The sequence below is a fragment of the Sycon ciliatum genome, chromosome 5, assembly GCF_964019385.1.
Source record: "Sycon ciliatum chromosome 5, ocSycCili1.1, whole genome shotgun sequence".
Classification (NCBI taxonomy): Eukaryota; Metazoa; Porifera; class Calcarea; order Leucosolenida; family Sycettidae; genus Sycon; species Sycon ciliatum.
In genome coordinates this window covers 5,222,013-5,243,273 of record NC_088647.1, presented here as the reverse complement: position 1 = coordinate 5,243,273, position 21,261 = coordinate 5,222,013, and the positions used below count along the sequence as shown (strand labels likewise).

General features: G+C 47.6%; 2 protein-coding genes across 4 annotated transcripts in view; one reads left to right on the top strand and one right to left on the bottom strand.

Annotated features, from left to right (window-relative positions):
• The window catches only part of LOC135817297 (uncharacterized), a 32,673-nt gene extending 20,164 nt beyond the window's left edge, over positions 1–12,509 (bottom strand). Inside the window, exons 1-11 of the mRNA XM_065330456.1 lie at positions 12,162–12,509; positions 10,999–11,101; positions 9,443–9,513; positions 9,076–9,171; positions 7,239–7,305; positions 6,203–6,343; positions 5,703–5,753; positions 3,525–3,621; positions 1,448–1,505; positions 928–1,029; positions 439–544 (exon numbers count right to left, since the gene is read on the bottom strand). Coding sequence (XP_065186528.1) covers positions 439–544; positions 928–1,029; positions 1,448–1,505; positions 3,525–3,621; positions 5,703–5,753; positions 6,203–6,343; positions 7,239–7,305; positions 9,076–9,171; positions 9,443–9,513; positions 10,999–11,101; positions 12,162–12,215 — 946 coding nt within the window. The 5' untranslated portion in view covers positions 12,216–12,509. The remainder of the gene's footprint in view (positions 1–438; positions 545–927; positions 1,030–1,447; positions 1,506–3,524; positions 3,622–5,702; positions 5,754–6,202; positions 6,344–7,238; positions 7,306–9,075; positions 9,172–9,442; positions 9,514–10,998; positions 11,102–12,161) is intronic.
• Positions 12,510–12,678: 169 nt separating this feature from the next.
• Positions 12,679–21,258, top strand: LOC135817299 (uncharacterized). Of its 3 annotated transcripts, none has more exons than XM_065330460.1 (12): positions 12,679–13,039; positions 14,881–14,893; positions 15,544–15,870; positions 16,384–16,568; positions 17,102–17,122; positions 17,374–17,455; positions 18,022–18,076; positions 18,460–18,555; positions 18,756–18,883; positions 19,489–19,679; positions 20,220–20,299; positions 20,769–21,258. In XM_065330460.1, the coding sequence occupies exons 1-12, from the start codon at positions 12,757–12,759 to the stop codon at positions 20,892–20,894; spliced, it is 1,587 nt and encodes a 528-aa protein (XP_065186532.1). In that variant the 5' UTR covers positions 12,679–12,756; the 3' UTR covers positions 20,895–21,258. The 3 variants fall into 3 exon arrangements, with proteins under 3 accessions (XP_065186532.1, XP_065186531.1, XP_065186533.1); XM_065330459.1 differs by having other exon boundaries at positions 12,681–13,039; positions 16,381–16,568; XM_065330461.1 differs by lacking the exon at positions 14,881–14,893 and having other exon boundaries at positions 12,683–13,039; positions 16,381–16,568.
• Positions 21,259–21,261: the final 3 nt, after the last annotated feature.

The following is a 21,261-nucleotide window of genomic DNA, read 5'->3' as shown; positions in this document are numbered from 1 at the left end:
GTGCAACTCGACGATCCCCCAGCCCATGGCGGAATTTTTTTTACGACATCAGTCCTTGGCGCCTATTGGCGGCTGTTTGGCTCGCTGATGCCATCATGCGTAGCCAGAGATCAAAGTACAAAGAATTTGTACATCACAGCTACGGTAGTCGAAGCAGAACAACGGACGATAGATCGATGTGTCCTGAACCTGGTGAACTCTCACCGTATCTACAAAAAATGCGCGGGAAAGCATACGCACTTGATCATACTTCAGCCAAAGAATGACGCAATAAAAAAATTCCGCCGTGGGTGAACCCATCGCAGCTCGAGATAGGAGTTGCACACTCTTGGTTATGTACTCTTGGTAGTACCCAGCTTATACACAGCACAAGGGCTTCTCTTGCATGATGGCTGCTGGTAACCATGGGAACATAGCAAAGCCAACACGACAGCATACCTTTCTTTAGCTGGCTGGAGACGATCTGACCGTCATGTTGCAAGATCAAGATCTGGTCTGTGCGGCGAGAAGCAGTTGCAGCCAGTACGCCCGTCCCTGAGTGGAGCTGCAGTCAGAGACGTGCATATGGGACAGACCCCCACGGGTTACATTCAGAATTCATTTCAGCATAAAGCTACTACTACAGTCCTGCTCAATGGAATCCAGTCGCTTCACTAAAGCAAATCCAGTCGCTTCACTCAAGCTTGCGCCTTGCATCAATTCGCAGCCCAGTGCTCGCAGGTTTAGGGCTGCGCAACGCCCAGCGCGTACTTGAGTGACGCGACTGGATTTCAGAGAGCAGCACTGTACTTCTGGTCTTAGCAAGTCAAAAGAGAGGATTGGCAAGCTGTGAAGTGTGCAGAGTGTGACGGAACATGACCGCCCGGTGTCTTCAGCCAGTTAGACCTGACTGAGAAAGCGGTAACCGGCTAGTTGCAAGCTCCCTACCTGTAGCCACGATCCAACTGTCTTTGATATCAGGCTGGTGAAGTTGACTGGACAGGCCATCTCCTGCACCGCATGGCTGCGCCCTGATCCGCACAAGTACGGCTGTGACATGATACGCACAACAGAACAGGATAGATACTGTGTGGAGCAAGCATCACCCAAACAGGCACATGATATGCTGGTAGTGTACCTGTGTAAGTCCAGCAAGTATGCACGCGCAAATGCCAAAGCACTGTGTCATAAGTTCATAACCACTGCTCGGTTGACTACCGGGACACCTGAAACAGATCACACCACTGAAAACATACACACTGGTTGCCAGAGGAGCAGGTTCATCCCTGGTTGGATCCAGAAACCTGGTATACCTAGTCCTATATTACTGTGGTACACGATCTAATCTCACATAACACTTCCCAGAATGAGGTGGACAAGATTTTAAAAAGATTGGCCGGCCACATAGTGCAATACAACATGACATTGGCGACATGTGCCCTTAAGACCTCACCACCATTATCCTCACCTGAATAAGTGATTTCTCACTCAGCCAGAACAGCAGAAGACCAGGCAGAGTTGGCTGGCTATTCCAATGCAGATCCAAATAAGCACAAAAGCACAAACAATATCAACTACAAGGATGGCATGAAGCGGACAAGGACCCTCCACAGTTCACGGGGGGGGGGGGGGGGAGGAATGAGCACATCGTTTACCTTTTGAAGCAGAACACTTTATACCAACATAACATGGCACAGTGAACTATTTTCTGTCACTTTTTCAGCCCATTGTTTGCATTTTCAGCGTAGTTTACAGTTTTGTCTGGTTGTCACGTCTGACGAAGAAGGTTTAAGGTAGTTTGGATGCGTGATCCAATTCAAGTAGTGGTCCCACAGAGAATATGCTCAAGCTCACGCAGCAGCAGATGCTAGCATTGGAGCAGCGGAAGAGGCAAATGCAGAGCATGTTGCAGACAGCCCTGGCAGGTCAGTTGCCTCAAGCTCAGAGCTCTCCCACCACTACCAGTACTACTGCTCGCCTTCATCTTGAAGGAGTTGTGGACATTCCAAGACTGATGTATTCCGCCGCTCTGGCTGATTTCGGTGCTTGGCACGAAGGCTGGGCGGACTACAGCCAATGCCAGCACTTAAAAACGACCAAGATCACAACACCAGGGTGGCAGCTATTCGCCAATATCTGGACGAGGATTTGAAGCGATTTATCCGCAAAGGTGTAATTTTGTTTCCGTCTGGCGCTGATGCTGCCGAAATTATCGACGCGTCGCATAAATTCGTACGCAGCCAGCGCAATCCTCTACTGGATAAAATTGAATTTTACAAGCGACACCAGAGTAGGCGTGAGAGCTTCGACAGTTTCTACACCAGCCTGCGTGAGCTGTACAATGCTTGTAATTTCGATGCTCTGTGTGGGACGTGTCAGTCAACTTGTTGCCACACATGCAAGCAATTGTCAACTACACTCGCAAACGACACGCTCAGGGATAGGATTGCCATTGGTATTCTGGAAGGTGACACTCGACATAAGTTGCTTGCTACGTCAAAGCTTACACTGGATGTTGCTGTCACCATGGGTCGCTCTGAGGAAGCAGCGCGGCAGACCACGGACAGCTTTAGGCTTGTCTGTCACTGCGGCCTGAAAGTCGACTTACCAGAAGAGTAAATCGATGTCCAAGATAGCAGCAACACCAAAGCAGAACCAGGGCAAACAGTCTGCCTGTAAGCACTGTGGTCGCTCCGTGCACACTAAGAGTGCATGTCCCGCGAAGGACAAGAAGTGCAATCACTGCCAGGCCGTTGGGCATTTCCAGCGCATGTGCCCTTAGTTAGTGTCCAAGTCGGGCACGTCGGGCGTCCGTCATTCGCGGCTCCAGCGAGCAGCTCAGTCCCAGCAGTGCACTGTACGCTTGAGTACACAACTGAACACGGAGGACACTCTTTCTATACTGGACTGGCTTGCAGACACTGGCAGTAATGTGGGCGCAATTGGCAAGCGGCACCTTTCCCACATCAGTGGATTTGTCAAGAATCTAGATGACGATACAGACGTGGTGACAGTGGTTACTGGTGAGGACCTGCGGAACCTCGGAAAGATCCACGCAACACTTCAATCTGGCAACACGTGCACGAGACAACTCTTCACATGTACACTGGACTGCAGGATGCACTCAAGGCACTGAACTTCCTGCCGGAGACATGGCCTGTTCGGGTTAATGTGAGTGACGTCAAACCGCCCGGTGCCAGCAAGCTGCTAGCTGCACATTCCTAATCCATTAACCCGGACACCACTCTGCCGTATATGCACGTGCATGCTTTCCCGCATATTCACGAACACTCTCCTGTTCAGAGTTGTTCTTTTCCGGTCGTGTCGACAAGGGTCATTCTTTTTTCCATTTCCCAACGCCATGCCTTTTATTGTTTCTGTGAATAATAACGATACTAACCAACATAACATGCACGCCCGCACCCCCCCCCCCCCCCCCCCACACACACACATACACACACACACACACACACACACACACACACACACACACACACACACACACACACACACACACACACACACACAGATGCACAATGGCTTACCTAGGCTGTAGGCATACGAGCGACTTGACACTGGTGAAGGACATAACGGGACACTGGGTGAAAACAGCCTGGCATGATTCCACTGTCTGATACGCATCTGCGTACAACACATAGAGGCAATGTACAACCATATAAATCACTCAATATGGAAGGTTGAAGGAGGTCAAATATTAACACGGAGTACAAAAGTGTTACACCAAACCCATACCCCTATTTTAGAAGATTTGGTTATATTAGCAGGGCAAACAGTCACTGAATGCTTGTGATTCGTCCGTAACCATCGATTCCAAGCAACTAGTGCCTGTGACGGGAATGGTCTTAGAGACTGCTTCCCCATTCCCGTTGGCCTTCCAATCACATATTGACTTACACTCTTTCTGCAGGCTCTGTATGGTGATCCCCGAATTACTTATTATTATTCATGCATAATGGACAACTATTTCTCTACACACATCCTTATTCTACCTCCCACACCGTACTCTGAACACAGCAGGGAGTCGAATATGACTCCCTGCATTTATTCTGAAATATGAAGCTGGCCACGACGAGGGTTTCCCCTCAGTTCTTGGTTAGTCCAGAAGGAGTGAGTTCGATGTGTTGTGTCGACTGGAGCTGCTAGTAAATTAGTAATAGTATGCTTACTGTTACATGGTGTCAGAACTCGTCTTGAGCATTGTTTGTCAGGCTCTTGAGACTCCACGCCCGTGCTGTTTGTCAGCAGGGTTGAGAACTCGGGATTTCCGTTCGTCGGAGAATAGTTGTAGTGGTTCCGTTCGTCAGATAATAGTTTTAGTGTTTCCGTTCGTCGTAGGAAAGTTTTAGTGTTTCCGTTCCCGGCGTCGGAGGATAGTTTTTGTGTTTCCGTTCGTCGGAGGATAGTTTTTGTGTTTCCGTTCGTCGGAGGATAGTTGTTGTGTTTCCGTTCGTCGGAGGACAGTTTTAGTGTTTCTGTTTGTCGGAGGATAGTTTTAGTGTTTCCGTTTGTCGGAAGGTATTTTTACTTTGATAATTCCGTTTGTCGGAAAGTTTTTTTGTTTGTTAGTCAGCATGGACGTAGCCCAATTAGCTTTTGCTCGTCAGGAGCAGCTCCGGGGATTTCGCTGTGACGGCCATCTGTCCGTGGCAGGGACACGCACTGATCTCGCCCAACACCTATCCAGGCTATTGGCACATCGCGTCGATGTTGTCTTTGAAGACGTTGCCGAATATGACGCGGCGGTGGAAGACTGTGGAGATCCGACGCCGAGTGGCGACGCTGTTCTCGGGTCCGTGCGTGGCAGAACCGGTCCCACACAGCCCATATCGGCGTCCAGGTCGCGCATCCCTCGTCGTTCCCTGAACGAGTCTGCAGCCCTATCGAGCCCGCCGGTACTGGATGCGTACACAGACAGCCAAATGCAGCCCAGCCACACTCCCAAGGCCATGTGGCAAGGGCTCTTTACAGTCCCCTGGCCCTGCAACCTAGACAGCGTCCATTACGAATTTGACCTGGGTCCTCGCCGCGACTTCGCACCTTTCACGTGAACTAATAATATTTATGTGCAACTCTGACTTGCCACTTTCACCGTGTTCGTTCAGTTCTCAAGACACTGAGGACTCCTGTACCGGCCCACTGTTGCAGGTGGCTATGTCTTAGTCGTCGCAATCTGGCTGCTTGCGACTTGTGAAGGGGGAAGGTGTGACGGGAATGGCCTTAGAGACTGCTTCCCCATTCCCGTTGGCCTTCCAATCACATATTGACTTACACTCTTTCTGCAGGCTCTGTATGGTGATCCCCGAATTACTTATTATTATTCATGCATAATGGACAACTATTTCTCTACACACATCCTTATTCTACCTCCCACACCGTACTCTGAACACAGCAGGGAGTCGAATATGACTCCCTGCATTTATTCTGAAATATGAAGCTGGCCACGACGAGGGTTTCCCCTCAGTTCTTGGTTAGTCCAGAAGGAGTGAGTTCGATGTGTTGTGTCGACTGGAGCTGCTAGTAAATTAGTAATAGTATGCTTACTGTTACAGTGCCTCACTCCCATACTGCCTCTGCTGTACTTGCTTCTAGTTCTGTAGCCGCTGCTCAGCCTATGAATCCTGTTCTTCCGGACGTTTCAAACCTGGCAATACCCTCCAACCCAGGGCCTCCAATGCACTCAACACACGGTCACAGCCACTCACCATCCAGCCTCCACACACCGACAGAGAACCGATTCGATGCTGGCCGCTCACCTGATAGACAGAAACAAAGTGCAGAGAACCTGGGTAAATATTTCGGGAGGTAGCCACAAATGCACTAACTGATTAAATTGCATCTTGGAAGATAACTGGTAAGAAAATCCAGCCCATAATCGATAAGTTAGTTAGGGCCAGGTGCCGTGCTTTAACACCGCAAACACTAGAGTGCAAAGCAGGGCATTGACTCGTCCAGAAGGTAGGGTTTATCCAGCAAAATGAGATGACACACACACACACACACACCATGCACACACGCACACACACACACGCACACACACACACACACACACACACACACACACACACACACACACACACACACACACACACACATACACACACACACACACACACACACACACACACACACACACAAACACACACACATAAACACACACTCTACCTCTACTTCATACGGTACGCAGTAAATTGCGGCATCTTACCGACAACTGCTCTACGAGAAAAACTGCGTGGCGTCGAATAGCAGGCAACGAGGCTGTGTCTATCTTCCAACCATGAAACAGAAGCAACTTCCATCCGCTCATATCCGACCAATAGCTCAGATGTCATCAGGTGGATGAAATCTGAAAAAAATAACAGGGCAACAGAAAGCACATTTTGGAATGGCCCCTAAATTGATAATTTCTCACTATTCTAAATGTCCAAATGGTAAAGATTTCATCTACACCTGCACGCTGCCTTTACCCTTACCTTGGAAACAGTAAGATGGTACACCATACACACGTCTTTCATTTTTTCCAACCTCTTTTATTGTAGACATAGTGCTTATAATTTGAAAGTAATTCAAACCCATTTTTTCTCGTCACATTGCCCCTTTTGAGTGATACTTTGCACATGCCCGGCACAGTATCCTACTGGTAGTTCATTCTATGGAAATTTGTAGATGTGCTTTTATTAGAGGCTGTACTTATCATAGTCAAGTCTCTCTGTACTATAGTTCATAGCAGTACGGGAATGTACCAACACCCAGGGCATGTGACTATCATCTAGGTTAACAACCCAATGTCACATGATAACAATAGTACATAACCCCCCAGAGTGTGCAATGCCTGATCCAGCTCTGCATAGGGTCTTGGTCGAGCGTGATCGGATCTTCTGATGTCATGCGTATACTCCACACCAGCGAAAGGCCGGTCTCGAGGCATGGCATCGTTGTTTTTGATCCGAGAGTCCCCGCGACTCCCCGGGTTCCCCTCAGATGTGTACGGTATTACATGTATGACGCACTACGCTCGACCAAGATCCTATGCAGAGCTGGATCAGGCGCTGCACACTCTGGGGGGGGGGGGGGGGGGGGTTATGTACTCTTGGTGATAATAAGCTACGTCATGTGACAATAAGCTAGGCCATGCGATAATACAGATGCCATACGATGTCACAAAGTAGACAAGCAACTAGCTGCCCTGGCCTGCAGCACACACAACACTGTAACATGATGTTAATACGGTGTGCACTTACTGGCTGCCACCCATTTGTACTGCGGTCGGAGAAATCTCCAAAACTCAATTTTCCCGTCAGCGAACACCTGAACAGTTTGAGCAGGCAGAGGTAAGCGAACAGATACCAGTGTAAGAATCAAGGGAGGTGGTGGTTTGGGAGATGTTTGGCAGGAAAGCAGTGCAACACATCAAAACCAACCCTGTCATGTAGACTGCATTGCATTCAACTACTGTAGGAGTTGTCGTAAGTGATACTTGCGCGATGAACACTTGCGTGCATGCACACCCCTGCAATACACACTCTGCCACGAGAAAATACAGCAGGGTGTACAACTGGACATGTTAGAGTCAGGTATGGTAAAACTGAGGTCACGGGTTGCACGAAAGCAATCCAAAACTGACTGCAGTGCATGATGAGACAGTCTCACAAATACAACCGCCGTGACTCGTTAAAAATGATGTAAACAACGAGTTCCACTTTTCTACTCCTATACACACTCTGATGTAGGGTGGTGGTATTCCTGTGCACGCGGAAAACTCAATCTGACTGAGTCTCACATGATCAGTGAAATGTATTATTTATGTTCTGGACACACACTCTGCCCTATATACTATTGCCTGTGCTCGTTGTGGGTACAGCACCATGTCCCAAGTCCCAAAGTTAGTATGGGTGCGACCACTACAAGTAAATTGAAAATAAGTACAGAATGCAGGCTTTACGGTACAGTCAGACTTCGCTTATCTGGTCCTCTTTTATCCGGATCCCTCGTCATCCGGAAGAAAATCGTTGGGTACCGATTTACACCATATGCCATGCATACATATGTGTGTTCGATTATCCGGTTCCCTCGTCTATCCTGATATTTTTTTGCGGAAAACAGATTTAAAGGGGAAGTTAAGGCAAAAATTAAAATTTCACCAGTTGTAGTCTTCGGGGTGCTGAGTCGAATGATCTTGGTCCGAGAAAGCTGAGACGCTCCTTTTCCTACTTGAATCCCAATCGAACTCGCGCACTTCCACCGAAACTGGGTGACTGCGCCCTACTAGATGGGGATTTGTATGCAAAATCTCACTAAAAGCGCCATTTCGTTCTTATAAAAGCACGGATGACCGCGATTGGCCCATATGTTGTAGTCTTTTGGACGCTGAGTCGACTGGTTTTGGTCCGAAAAGGCTGCGATGCAGCGTTCCTCCTTTATTCCCAATCGAACATGGTTGAAGAAGCGGTCACGTGCTCCTGGGTGCCCAAATCACCTGGTCACCACGCCAGCAGGCGACAACTTTCACACCAAGGTTCAACTCGAGTGACAGGACTGCACCCAAAAAAGGTCAAACAGGCTAGTAAGTTGTACCCTGCAGGCACGGTGACCAGGTGACTGGCGTACGCAGGAGCACGTGACCGCTTGTTCAACCATGTTCGATTGGGAATAAAGGAGGAACGCTGCATCGCAGCCTTTTCGGACCAAAACCAATCGACTCAGCGTCCAAAAGACTACAACATATGGGCCAATCGCAGTCATCCATGCTTTTATATGAACGAAATGGCGCTTTTAGTGACATTTTGCATACAAATCCCCATCTCGTAGGGCGCAGTCACCCAGTTTCGGTGGAAGTGCGCGAGTTCGATTGGGATTCAAGTAGGAAGGGAGCGTCTCAGCTTCCTCGGACCACGACCATTCGACTCAGCACCCCGAAGACTACAACTTAACTTCCCCTTTAAGCGAAGTCTAACTGTATCAATTAGCCTAACTTCATACTTTACTTTTTATTGAAAGTTGAAACGGTAGCGCAGAGGCAAGAGCATATCAAGGAGCAGTAACTGTACATTAGAGTGATTAGACAGGCTAGGATCTTACCAGAGCAGCCAAGGAATGGTCCTGTCCCGGGCAGAAGACATGAACCAGAGGAGCAGAGCAGTCCGTCATGCATAGCCAGTCGGGCTCCTTCTGCTCCTGTGTACATCCAAAGCAAGCATACATAGACAGTCATGCATAGAAATGTACATACCAATGCACACAAACAAAAGGATTGAAAGGGTAACCAAACCACCAAAGTTGGAAAGTCTCACAAATGACACTTCGAGGTTATCACAATTTAAAGGCCACATGGCGTATTGCAGCTACAGTCAGTATCGGTTGTCTGGGTATCAACTATGAAGAGTGGCTAGCTACGCAACAGGCCATGATGAGTAAACGATTTGTGTACTAGTTCTCAGCTACATACCTGTGAATAGAGAGCAGAGCCAGCCGATCCCAGGATGTGCTTGGACCGTGGCAGCACATCAAACGACAGCACTAATGCACAAATAAGTATAGCACACCACAAACAGATAGGGACTTCGCCAAAATGAAATCAAAGGAAGGTGTGGCTGCTACATGTAGAACATGAAATACAGTCAGACCTCGCTTAACCGCACACATCCTTTTTCCACAGAATATCCGGATAGGTGAGGGAACCGGATTATCGAACACACATACTGTATGTATGCAGGACATATGCTGTAAATCGGTAACCAATGATTATTCCCGTCGCTATGCAGAAGACGTTACTTCAGTAACGTCTGGCGCTAGCCAGGGTCCACACAGCTTTAATTTGGTGTTTGTGTGTTTGTTTGTGTCACGCCTGGCGCTATCCCGTATCTGACGGCAAAAAAATCATAGGGATGTTATAAATTTTTCAATTCTCCTATTTTTTTCAGGCATATCCTGGGATTCGAACCCGCACTATCGCCCTACATGCATTCCCCCATACAGTTCGCATTTACCATTCTTCCAAGTTGCTTCACGTTATGATCTTGCGTTTGAAAGCCCTATTTGAATATTGCGGGCAGCTGTATGTGGCCAGCTGTGTTTGATGGTACGGTAAGGGAGCCGGTGTCGTATTACCCTCGATCGTATCTGTCCCGTACCTATCCCTACCGTACCGTACCATCAAAAACGGCAGGCCACAATGCATATTCAAATAGGGCTTTCAAATGCAAGATCATAATGTGAAGCAACTTGGAAGAATTAGTATGTATGCGAAGTGTATCGGGGGATGCATGCAGGGCGCGATAGTGCGGGTTCGAATCCCAGGTTATGTCTTAAAAAAAAGGAATTTTTTAAAGAATTTATAACATCCCTATGCTTTTTTTTGTCTAGGTCATCAAGGCAAAAAAGCATAGCGTAGCCCTGAGCTTCCAAGCAAGCTCTCTCGTTTTCCAGATGGCGAGGGATCCGGATAAACCAGGTCTGAGTGTACATACATGAAAAGAGACAAATTTTTCCGTACGCATACCACGAGAAAACCATTGAACTTGTGAACGCGTAAAAGGAACACTTGTTCAGCTTGAGAAGATTGGCTTGCTCTTCCCTTGTGCACATTGTAAAATGCAATGAGAGGGTGTACATTTGGCCTTCCAGGTCACACTAGCCACATGCAGTTCTGTTTTCCAGATGCATTCAGTCGCCAGGTGTCCGAGGAAAACGTGCAGTTTGAGTATAGTGCCATGGCTAGAACACACCAAAGACCAAGTCATACCTGGCTTCAATAAATGCATGGCCTGAACATCAGTGTACTGGCCATAAGTACTGCAAAATTGTGTGACTGTTACAGCAGTCATCATCATTCCCTGCACACACTGTCCAAAGTGGCTATTCCCAAAGAGAGCTGGACATGCAAGTGAATGCTTCTCAGGTTCTCAGTGCACTGCGCTCCCGTGGATTAGTGGGTGTTTGTGCCGATCTTCCAAAACAGTCCAGAGCATCATCAGCGGCCATCCCACTGCTGTGTATGCTAACCTGTCTGTCCATGTGCAACAATCACATGACCGGGATGAACCCAGACCTTGAGATTGACCTTCTTGCGAGCATCATAATGCTCCTGGAGCAGTGACTTCAACGACTGAAAAGCAAAGCCAAGAGGTCAAGAAAGAAAGAAGTCAGCCACAGCGTGTCACCTGAAATTGTCACCAGCTTGCCTGAGTGCAGTACACAGGCGCATAGCTTGCATGGGGGGGGGGGGGGCACGTGCACCCCCCCCCCCCCCCCCTAAACATTCGACCTAGGTTCAGCATGCACGTTATGACCATGATTGACATGCACCAGCCATCCTACACACATTGTATGCGGCCGTGCACCCCCCCCCCCCCCCCCCCCTAAAAGGGAGACCAGCTACGCCCCTGAGTGCACAAACACAGTATCTATTCGCACTTCAACATTCAAATGCAGACAGACAATAGAATATCACTTGTCTGTACTAGTGAGTAGAGATTGAGTACATCGCTAAGCTGAAGCCTGAACTCTGTGTGCAAAATAAGTACAGCGCAACGGGTGTCACTGTGTTGACTTTGTACGTGTTGTCCCCATTGTTGTCGGGGTTGTAGCATGTTTTGTTGTGTGCTTACTGCTCCAGCCATTAAGCTGCTTTGACACTAACACCATTCATGCTCTCTTTAGTGTCACTGCTCTGACCATGTAAAAACTGAATAAGTGGCATTGACTTCTCGTTTGCTGATACTAGTATCGCCACTGCACCGATTTAGAGGTGTAATGGTGCAAGCATAGGATGAAGGCCGCAGACATCACGCAACTACGTTACTTGTTCGGCATGTACCTCCTCGCAGATTATTTGTATATTCTATTTTCATCATTGAAATTTGATTTTGTCAATTGTGGAAGAGAAATAAATGAAATAATGTTGTTATAAAGCAATGAATAATACTACCGGTATGTGCGCACTCATATCACAATCATAGCAACGAATGTGGAGTTCCAGAATTATGTTGCTGTATCCATGTTCGGCAAAAGCACAAAAATGCTGAGTACCCACCGCGAGAAATACTATAGGTGATCTTTATCCGGCTACAAGATAGAAGTTTGCTCACTGGTGATATTTCCTTGCACCAGCACAAATAAATCGTGCAAAATATTTCACCCAGAATGCTCACAAATCCAGCACTAACCTGGCTGCCTCGCAAGGTTGGCCAAACGTCAGAAAGTTGGCGTAGCTCGTACATACTAATAGTCGTTCTCTGCGCCAGCTACTCTTCCATTTCGCAGAGAATATACGTGGGTGCAAGCTGTTGACAGCAAGCAAAACAAACGAAACGACGAGGCACTACAACTTGTAGTACAAGTTAGTTTGTGGGCACTGACCGAAGGCCACGTCATCTGTCGTCTCCAGCTTTAGAAGAAGGCAGAGAGAGGTTAGTGCTTGTTAGTTAGGAACAGTTTAGACGATGGTGATGAAGAAGAAAAGGACTACCACGAACTGTCATGTAATCAACTGATTCACTCCTGTTCCTTATTGCAAGAAAGCTTAGCTAGCTTCTTGCTGGTTGGTAAATATTATTTTGTTGGGTTGAGATTTTTCAAACGCCACGTGCACACGCGCATGTGATCACGATGACATGGCGTCATTTACACCGGCTGAAAACCCGGGTACCCCTGCCCACAGCTCAATCCCGGCCATGGCCTACAAACTGCCTCCCTGGCTTGGACTAGCGTGCAGGATTGAACTTCGGACTGAAGAAAGTGAACTCTGACCTGGTCAAGTGAATGGTTCATTCAGTGGCTCACAAATCCGGTACAGTCAGTAGGCAGTATTGCTGGGACATGTACATGTCGACAGTCACTGCCAGTACATGCATGCCAGTAATTATTTTTGTTTTGTGTGACGGTCGAACTGAAGTGAACGCTCATCAAACCACAAGGAAAATCAGTTCTTGGTCCTGTAAGGCTGTAGGATTTTCCTTCCTAGCAGCCATGAGTGTGGAGGCCGCAGCAGCAGAGCAACCACCCTGCGCGAAGGTAGCCAAACTGTTGACCTCTCAATACACGGGTAAGTAGCGCAGTACAGTCATGTCATGTACTGTCTTGTACGACATATTTTAACCACTGGCGACTGGTAACTGAAGGATGTACATTTTACCCCTATTGAAGATAAGTTACTGCATCAACGGCATTTGTTGAGAACAGCTCCGCTATCACGGGTACACTGTAATACTACTATAAAGTAGCTCTTCAGCTTTCTGCAGATTTCTACCGGCCTCTGACCTTGCAGAGGCAGTGGAGGAAACCGGTAGGATTATTCAATATACTCAGTCTTCAAAGGACAACACTTCAACACATGTACCGGTACTGAAAGTAGCAGTTTTTACCGTACCACAAAACTTCATACAAAAAGAACGACCTCTTCGACAGGAGTGTCCAAATACACAGGCCACACATTTACACCAACTGTCGAAATTTGATTTCATGCTGGCTAGTAGAGAGGTTAGAATGCACGTTATTTCTGACGTGACGCGAAAGTTCAGGTCACGTTATTTGGCTCGCGCATTGAAAACACAACACGAGTGACCTGCGCCTCACGTCAAAATTTGAGTGTTATGCCAAATTTGACGTAAAATTGCGCATCACGTCAGAAAAAAACGGTCAACTTAACCTCGATAATGTTATGAAGTACATTACACCCTCCTCACAGAAATCACAAATGCGTTGTGAACACTACAGACTATTTATGGTAGATGCATGTCAGTACCGTGACTGCAAGTACAGGTCTACCCTTGTTAGTACATCGCCGGTTACAAGACCGTGCAAACCTCATTAGTAGACAACAATCCAAAAAATCCCCTGATGCCTGAAACGCTTCAAACAGCCGTACGTGCAAGTCCCAAATATCATACTCGCTATAAGACCAAGAAATTGAAACCCCACTCTGTAGTACGCTCAGAGATGCAGGGTGTAGCAGCCGGTCCGGCTTTGGCAGGACCACTTTTTTCTTGGAAATACAGTCAGACCTCGCATAACCGCACACATCCGTTTTCCACCAAAAAATATCCGGATAGGTGAGGGAACCGGATAATCGAACACACATACTGTATGTAATAATCAAGAGTACATAACCCCCAAGAGTGTGCAACTCCAGCTATGGGGTCTTCGACGGCAGAACTTCACATCACGTGATGAACCCGTACACATTATTTGCACTCTGTGCATGATTGATACAGGGTTGTACGCAGCCCAGCTTTGGGTACAACTCTCTTGTGGTCACTTTGCACTGTTTGCCAGCATCACCTTTTGAACCATGTCACGTAATGTGAAGTTCTGCCGTCGCAGCACAGCATAGAGGTTGTGTAGGCAGTTGCACACTCTTGGGGGTTATGTACTCTTGGTAATAATATTATGTGTGCATGGTAAATCGGTAAACCAACGGTTTTCTTCTGGATGGCGAGGGATCCAGATAAAAAATGACCGGATAAGCGAAGTCTGACTGTAGTAGCACAATGCTAAAAGTGCCCAGAATGCAGGATTTTGCACCCTAATTTCAAAAAGTTCCTTTCCAGGCTGAACCTTATGTCATCACAAGTAGAACAGCAGGAGCTCGCATGGGGCACGGGGGCACGTGCACCCCCCTAAAATTTTCGACCGAGATTTATTCAGCATGCACATAATGACCATGAATGGCATGTACCAGCCATCGTACACATGTGCGGCCGTGCACCCCCCCCCCCCCCCTAAAAGGGGGGCCAGCTACGCCCCTGAACAGTAGTGTATAAATTCTGCATTGTCTTTCAGATTCACACTGGAGATGTCAACTTGCTTGTGTGTGCACTTTATATGTTTATACTTTCTGCCATTGAACAACATTGTTGTCTGGGACCAATTGTAACCGACGCACAGATGCCATGCATCAGTAAGTCTCAGCTGTGTGTGTGTTTGTGTGTGTGTGTGTGGGTGTGGGTGTGGGTGTGCACGCACGCGTGTGTACTAGTATGTGAACAACATGTTCCTACGGTGCTTCAAGGTGATCTTATCACAAGTCAAGATTCTATAACGTTTGGCCAAATTAGTTCCACCATTTTACAGAAGGTGTATGGTACAGGGGCGAGAGTGTTTGGTATAATTATGATGCCCACAGTGTACCTGCATCATTCGTCGGTGGACTCCCTCATCCCATCGCCAAGTCCAGACTGCTGGGTCACCACGCTGGATTCGTACATGGGACAAACCGCTTCAAACATGCATAATGTCCCGCCGCACAAATTATTATTATTATTATTATTATTATTATGCACTTACGCATCAATGTCAGCGGTGGGAAACCGCCCACAAATTCGCACGTGCTGAATGGACATGGGAAATGAGCACCGAGCATTCGGTGCGGCATGGAAATAAAAGAGCAACGACAACAGAAAGAGAAATACAATAACAAGACGTACCTGCTAAGGGGCACATGACAGCATTGCTCAGATTGCGCCGCACAAATGCACAATCTAAGTGGGGTGGTGAAATACTAAGCTCTATACATGTGCCTCTTTCTCTCCCTTCCATGCCTGCCTCTAGGTTGGAGGTAGCGCACAGCGAATGCACCAAGACCGCCAACGTCGACTTGAAGCGGCTGATCGGCAGCGTAGAGCAGTGTGCGGACATCGTCAGTTGTCTGGTTCATGACGACCGTCATCCGGTGCGTCAGCCTGCACTGCTACAGCTACAGGATACACTCATGCACCATCGCAGCATACTGCACGCCAAGCGACTACAACTCACAGCACCAGTCGCGACCAACGGCACTGAAACGCGCGCGGCCACAGCAAGCAAACGCAGTCATTCGAAAGCTAATCAAGCCGAGCGTCCAGAGGCTCTGTGTGTAGACAATGAGCAAAGCAAGAGGTAACGGTGCTGTGCATGTGCTGTGTGTGTATGTGAGAGAGAGTGTGTGTGTGTGTGTGTGTGTGTGTGTGTGTGTGTGTGTGTGTGTGTGTGTGTGTGTGTGTGTGCGTGTGTGTGTGTGCGTGTGTGTGTGTGCGTGTGTGTGTGTGCGTGGGTGGGTGTGGGTGAGTGTGTGTGTGGGTGAGTGTGTGTGTGCGTATGTGTGTGTGTGGGTGGGTGTGTGTGCACACGTGTGCGTGTGTGTGTGTGTGCGTGTGCGCGCATGTGTGTGTGTGTGCGCGCGCGCTCATGTGCATGCGTGTGCCGTTTCCGCCGGTAGAAAGACCTATCCATACATTTGCGGTTCTGCTTGTGATGCAACTCCTGTTTTCTAGTCCCCCTTTCTAGGGGTGACACTTGCCCATTTGGGCATTCGTGCGCACGTCGTATGAGGAACACTGAAGACTAATTTGGCCAAAACTTGACTGCCACAAACCTACTGTTCATGTCCGTTTCATGTTTATTTTCCAGCAGGATGTCTGCAATCGAGGGAACGATCATGACGCCGGGAAAGGTGACGTTCGCCGACGTGGCTGGTCTTGAGGCTGCCAAGCAAACACTGCATGAAGCAATCGTCATGCCACTACTCTACCCGCATCTCTTCACTGGTGGCCGCAGACCATGGCAACGCATACTCTTGTATGGACCACCAGGAACAGGTAAATGTGATATGAAGCAGGGGAGGGGAAGGGGGGGGGGGGAGGACTCGAGAATGTCCCAGAGACAGCATAGGCCCATATGACTGTGTGTGCAGCAGCTGGTGCTTGCTAACTTGCTAAACATTGCATCAAAATGAAGACACTCAAATCAGTTATGGACTCGTGCTGTCACATTGTCTCTTCATCCATTATCTCAAGCCCCCCCCCCCCCTCTCCCTACACACCTAAACCGTACATGCCGCATCGCTGAACTTCGATGTGACCAGGTGGATTTTCAAGAAGTCTGGGCGGATCACAGCCATAGACATAGAGACAGTCTTCTCTCCACCAGTATCTACTAGTATTTTCTACTACAATAAGCAAGGGTCCCTGGTTCGAGTCCTGGTGGTGACAGTCAATTTTTTCTTCAGACTTTTCCCGTTTGTCTCTTTCCCTCAAACCAGTTAAAATACTGTATATAGATTTAGTAAAACTGCATGCTCATCACAGCATACCAACAACTACATAACACCTTGTTCTGTTTCTTGTTGCAGGAAAAACCCGCCTTGCACAAGGTAAGAAGTGTATACGTCATTCAATGAGCTGATAAGTACTGCATAAGTACTGCATAAGTACTGCATCCGACAGATTTTCATATTGCAGAGTTGAATGAGTCATTTTGCACCAGGAGGCATGCTTGCAGATGATGATTGTTCAAAGTGAAGGTAAAACCGGGTCAAGAGACCACCTGCATGCTGGCGGCAAGCACCTTTGCTGTTCGACTACTGTTATTAGAGCATTGATGTGCGTGGTTCTGTGTCTGCAGCTGTAGCATCTGAAATCAACTCCACATTCTATTGTGTCTCCAGTTCCAACCTGATATCGAGCTTTGTTGGTGAAAGCGAGAAGTAAGTACAGTCAACTTCGCTAATAACGACTGCGGATATAACGACAGAATCTCCATGCCCAGAGCAAAGTCCCATCCAACTGTAATACATATAATGAGACTTCGGGTATAACGACACTTCGCGAATAAGGACACTTTTCTGATGCCCCGCTGAGTGTTGTTATAAGCGTTGGTTGCTGACATGTCTTCTTGTTACGGAGGTTCTTTGGAGCAGTCCAGCCTTGCCTGTTTTGCACCAGATAACTGTTGTGCCGGGTTAGGGATGCTACGTGTTTCTCAAAGAACTAGTGGCGAAGCCAAACACGGCATGTCCAAATCTGTATTCTGCTAGGCAGAACAAAAATGTGTTTCGGGAAACCTAAAAAAATTGCACTGTGGCGGGCTGTAACCTGGAAGGACGAGAACACTTCCAGTATGAGGTAGCAGGGCTAGAGCATTGAACAGCCACTATCTGAAATACAGGGGGGGGGGGGGGTGTCATCCTGGCACAGTCCTCATAGAAACAATATAACGACTATGTTACCGCTTTATTTTGCTTGTTCAAATCTGTTCATTCTTGGTTGACAGGCTGATACGAGAGTTGTTTGTGCATGCCCGACGTGAAAATCCAGCAGGACGTTCGGTGAGTGTAGTCACTAGTCACTGAAATCATGATCATTTACCCAACCACTACATTATATTATTTACAGATGTACATGTTCCCATCTTGCTCAAAAAGGGGCAGACCTACTAGATGACTTCCTGGGAGTCAGGTCGAATGCCACAGCAAGCTCACAAGGGGTGGGTTAGACATCAGTTACTTGTCATAACCCTTCGGAAGTTGTTCGGTATTTGATAACATGCCATGGCAACCCCGGATTATTGCCAGCTGCCGTGGAGATTGAGCATACATGTATCACTTGGCAATGCCCAATTTTCTTGATTTCAACCATTGACACAGGTAGACCAGCTTTCTGTTCTTGTTTGTTAGTCAAACACTGTACTGCTGTGCTTGGCATGTTGCAGGTCATCTTTATAGATGAAATCGATTCGCTGTGCAGGCAGCGGTCAGCACGAGAGGAAGAGCACACGCGGAGAGTCAAGACAGAGCTGCTGAAACAGGTCAGTGCAGCGTGCTCATGTCCTTCGCGCAATTACATAAGTTCTGTGGTTGACTTGGATCACGTTCATCACCATATCCACATGCATGCAAAAAGTTCCCAGCAGTCAAAGTTACCCGAGGTGCATTTCTTGTCATGCAAGTATTCCTGGAATCCTGCAGTACAATCAGTGTCCCACATTGTCCTACATGTGTGTTGCAGATGGAAGGTGCTGACAATTCTGAAGCAGCCAATGTGTTCCTGCTGTGCGCCACTAACTGCCCGTGGGAGCTGGACAGTGCGTTTCTTCGGCGATTTGAGAAGCGTTTGTACATACCTCTACCGAATAGGTGAGCTTACCACATTACTCATACACTTCTGGCCGATTGTGGGGAACCTGAAATGCACAGGCATCAAGGTTTAGTAGAGATGTTGAAAAAATACTTGAACAAGTAGGAGTGCAATGGTTAAGATGCAAGAGCAGCATTCATAGATCACCCTTGCCCAGGTGGCCCTCTGAAATGAGTCTATCATCACACCAATATTGTATGCCAGACAAAGCTGAGCTTTCCGGCCTGGGTCTTCAGTATGCGTTATAGTAGTTAGCTAGCAACGTTCTGGTGAATAATACTAAGTGGAGTCACACAGTGCAGGTCTACCCTCATAAGTACCACATCGGTTACAAGACAAACATCTTGCGTAGACAACGATCAAAAATCCCCTGACTCCTACATTCATGTCCGGATAGTAGATAATACCCGTTATACTAAAGACAAATAATATGACCCCCCCCCCCCCCCCCCCGGATTATCCACATGACTGATTGTACTAACGAGGGTAGACATGTATCCGCATGCTGCTGTGTTGCTCAGTTACATATCCAGAACACAATGTAGTCAGGCATGACGGAGAACATGTTCTTGTGTGACAATCACCATGTACCTGTTACCTGCAGGACAACAAGAGAGACTCTCCTGAGACTGAAGTGTCGCGGTAGCAACGTTGCTCTGCGGGACAGCGAGTGGCACCTACTGGCAGAACAAACTGTTGGGTACTCCGGCAGTGACCTAGATACGTGTGTGGCCGATGCCCTCATGGAGCCAGTGCGCCAGCTGGCATCGTCCTGCTTCTGGCACTCGACAACTGGTATGAAACATGTAGTGTGACTAGAGGACTGTAGCGTCATGCACATGCTTGTTCAAGAGAGGGAGCAAGAGAACACTTCTGTACATGTATACAGTCAACTTTGCGTGTAACGACACTCGACCGGGCATCAGAAAAGTGTCCTTATTCGCGAAGTGTCGTTATACCCGAAGTCTCATTATATGTATACAGGTAGAATGGACTTTGCTCTGGGCATGAAAAGTCTGTCGTTATTCGCGACTTGTCGTTTATCCGCAGTCGTTATAAGCGACGTTGACTGTATGCAATTATGCATACAGGAACGGCTGTTTGTACTTGTGCCTGAGAATATAGTGAGATATTCAATTCCACCAATGCAGAAACAAGCTAATGTTCCATGATCAAGAATCCCAGCAATTGACGACACCTTAAATGTTGTGTGCAGGCCATAGCCTGATTCAATAGTGATGGGGTGAGACAAATCCTGCAGTCATCACTTGTGATGTTCTCTGTTGTCTTGTTTTTCTTTCTTTCTACTGGCTGTGAACTTGTTACTATGTCAAGATGGAAGCCAGTTAACACCTTGTGAAGAGACAGATCCAGGCGCCATGGCCAAACATCTCAGTGACATTCCACCATCCATGGTAAGAGAAACAACCATGACAAAAATATACCACTGCCGTCAGATAACTCAGTGACAAGTGAGTGAATGATATGTGAGAGTAGCCACCATGCTGGTCAGCCTGCTACCCAAGCACAATATTTGTCCTGCTCTCCCAAGAAATCATTAGACAATTTGGCAAATAAGAACTGAACTTCAATTGGTAATGACAAAATAGTGACACTACTACTACGCAGAAGAATATAGTGATGGCTGCTTACTACTACAAGGTGTTTTACTGAACGCACAAACCACTGATGAATGGCTGCTTATTATTCCTGCTAGTAGCACAGAGCAGCAGTACATGTCTCAAGGAGATGCTACAGGAGAGGCATTGTGCACGAAAGGCGTGGAGGATCCTGATATACATACAGGCCATACTTTCAGTGTAGGGTAATGAACATTGTATGACTGCACTCCTGTATTTGGCCTGTGTTCACTTCACTTTCTAGGTAATGCCACGGCCGATCAGTGTTGAGGACTTTCTACTGTCACTTCAACGAAATCAGCCCACCGTCAATCGGGACGATATGCTACGATTCGAAGAGTTCACTGGCTCCTTTGGACAAAGCGGATAGAGCAGTGAAAAAAGCTGTTGAGAATGAGCCAGACAGAATGAATTGCACAACACAGAAAGTCTGCAATCTCACCATGGCCATTTTTCTATTTCTGCCTTTGTCTGTCTGTCTGTCTGTTTATCTGCCTGCCTGCCTGCCTGCCTGCCTGCCTGCCTGTCTGTCTGCCTCTCCCATCCCTGCTGGTTAGGGAGTACATGCCATTCTGCTACATGCACCTGACGTAATCATAACTATACAACACGTCCAGTTCAATTTTACGTACAGGGTTTTGCTAGTTCAATTTTACATACAGAACCCCTGCTATCTCGTCAGAATATGCCCAGCATGCTTTCACACTGCACATATTACAGTGCATAGATGCTTGCTT

Excerpts from the sequence above, each read along its gene's own strand:
- LOC135817299 (XM_065330459.1), top strand. The coding sequence starts at position 12,757 with ATGGTTCATTCAGTGGCTCACAAATCCGGTACAGTCAGTAGGCAGTAT. Across the intron at positions 16,569-17,101 it reads GTATGGACCACCAGGAACAG|GAAAAACCCGCCTTGCACAA; the intron begins GTAAATGTGATA and ends TTCTTGTTGCAG. Across the intron at positions 18,556-18,755 it reads AGACAGAGCTGCTGAAACAG|ATGGAAGGTGCTGACAATTC; the intron begins GTCAGTGCAGCG and ends TGTGTGTTGCAG.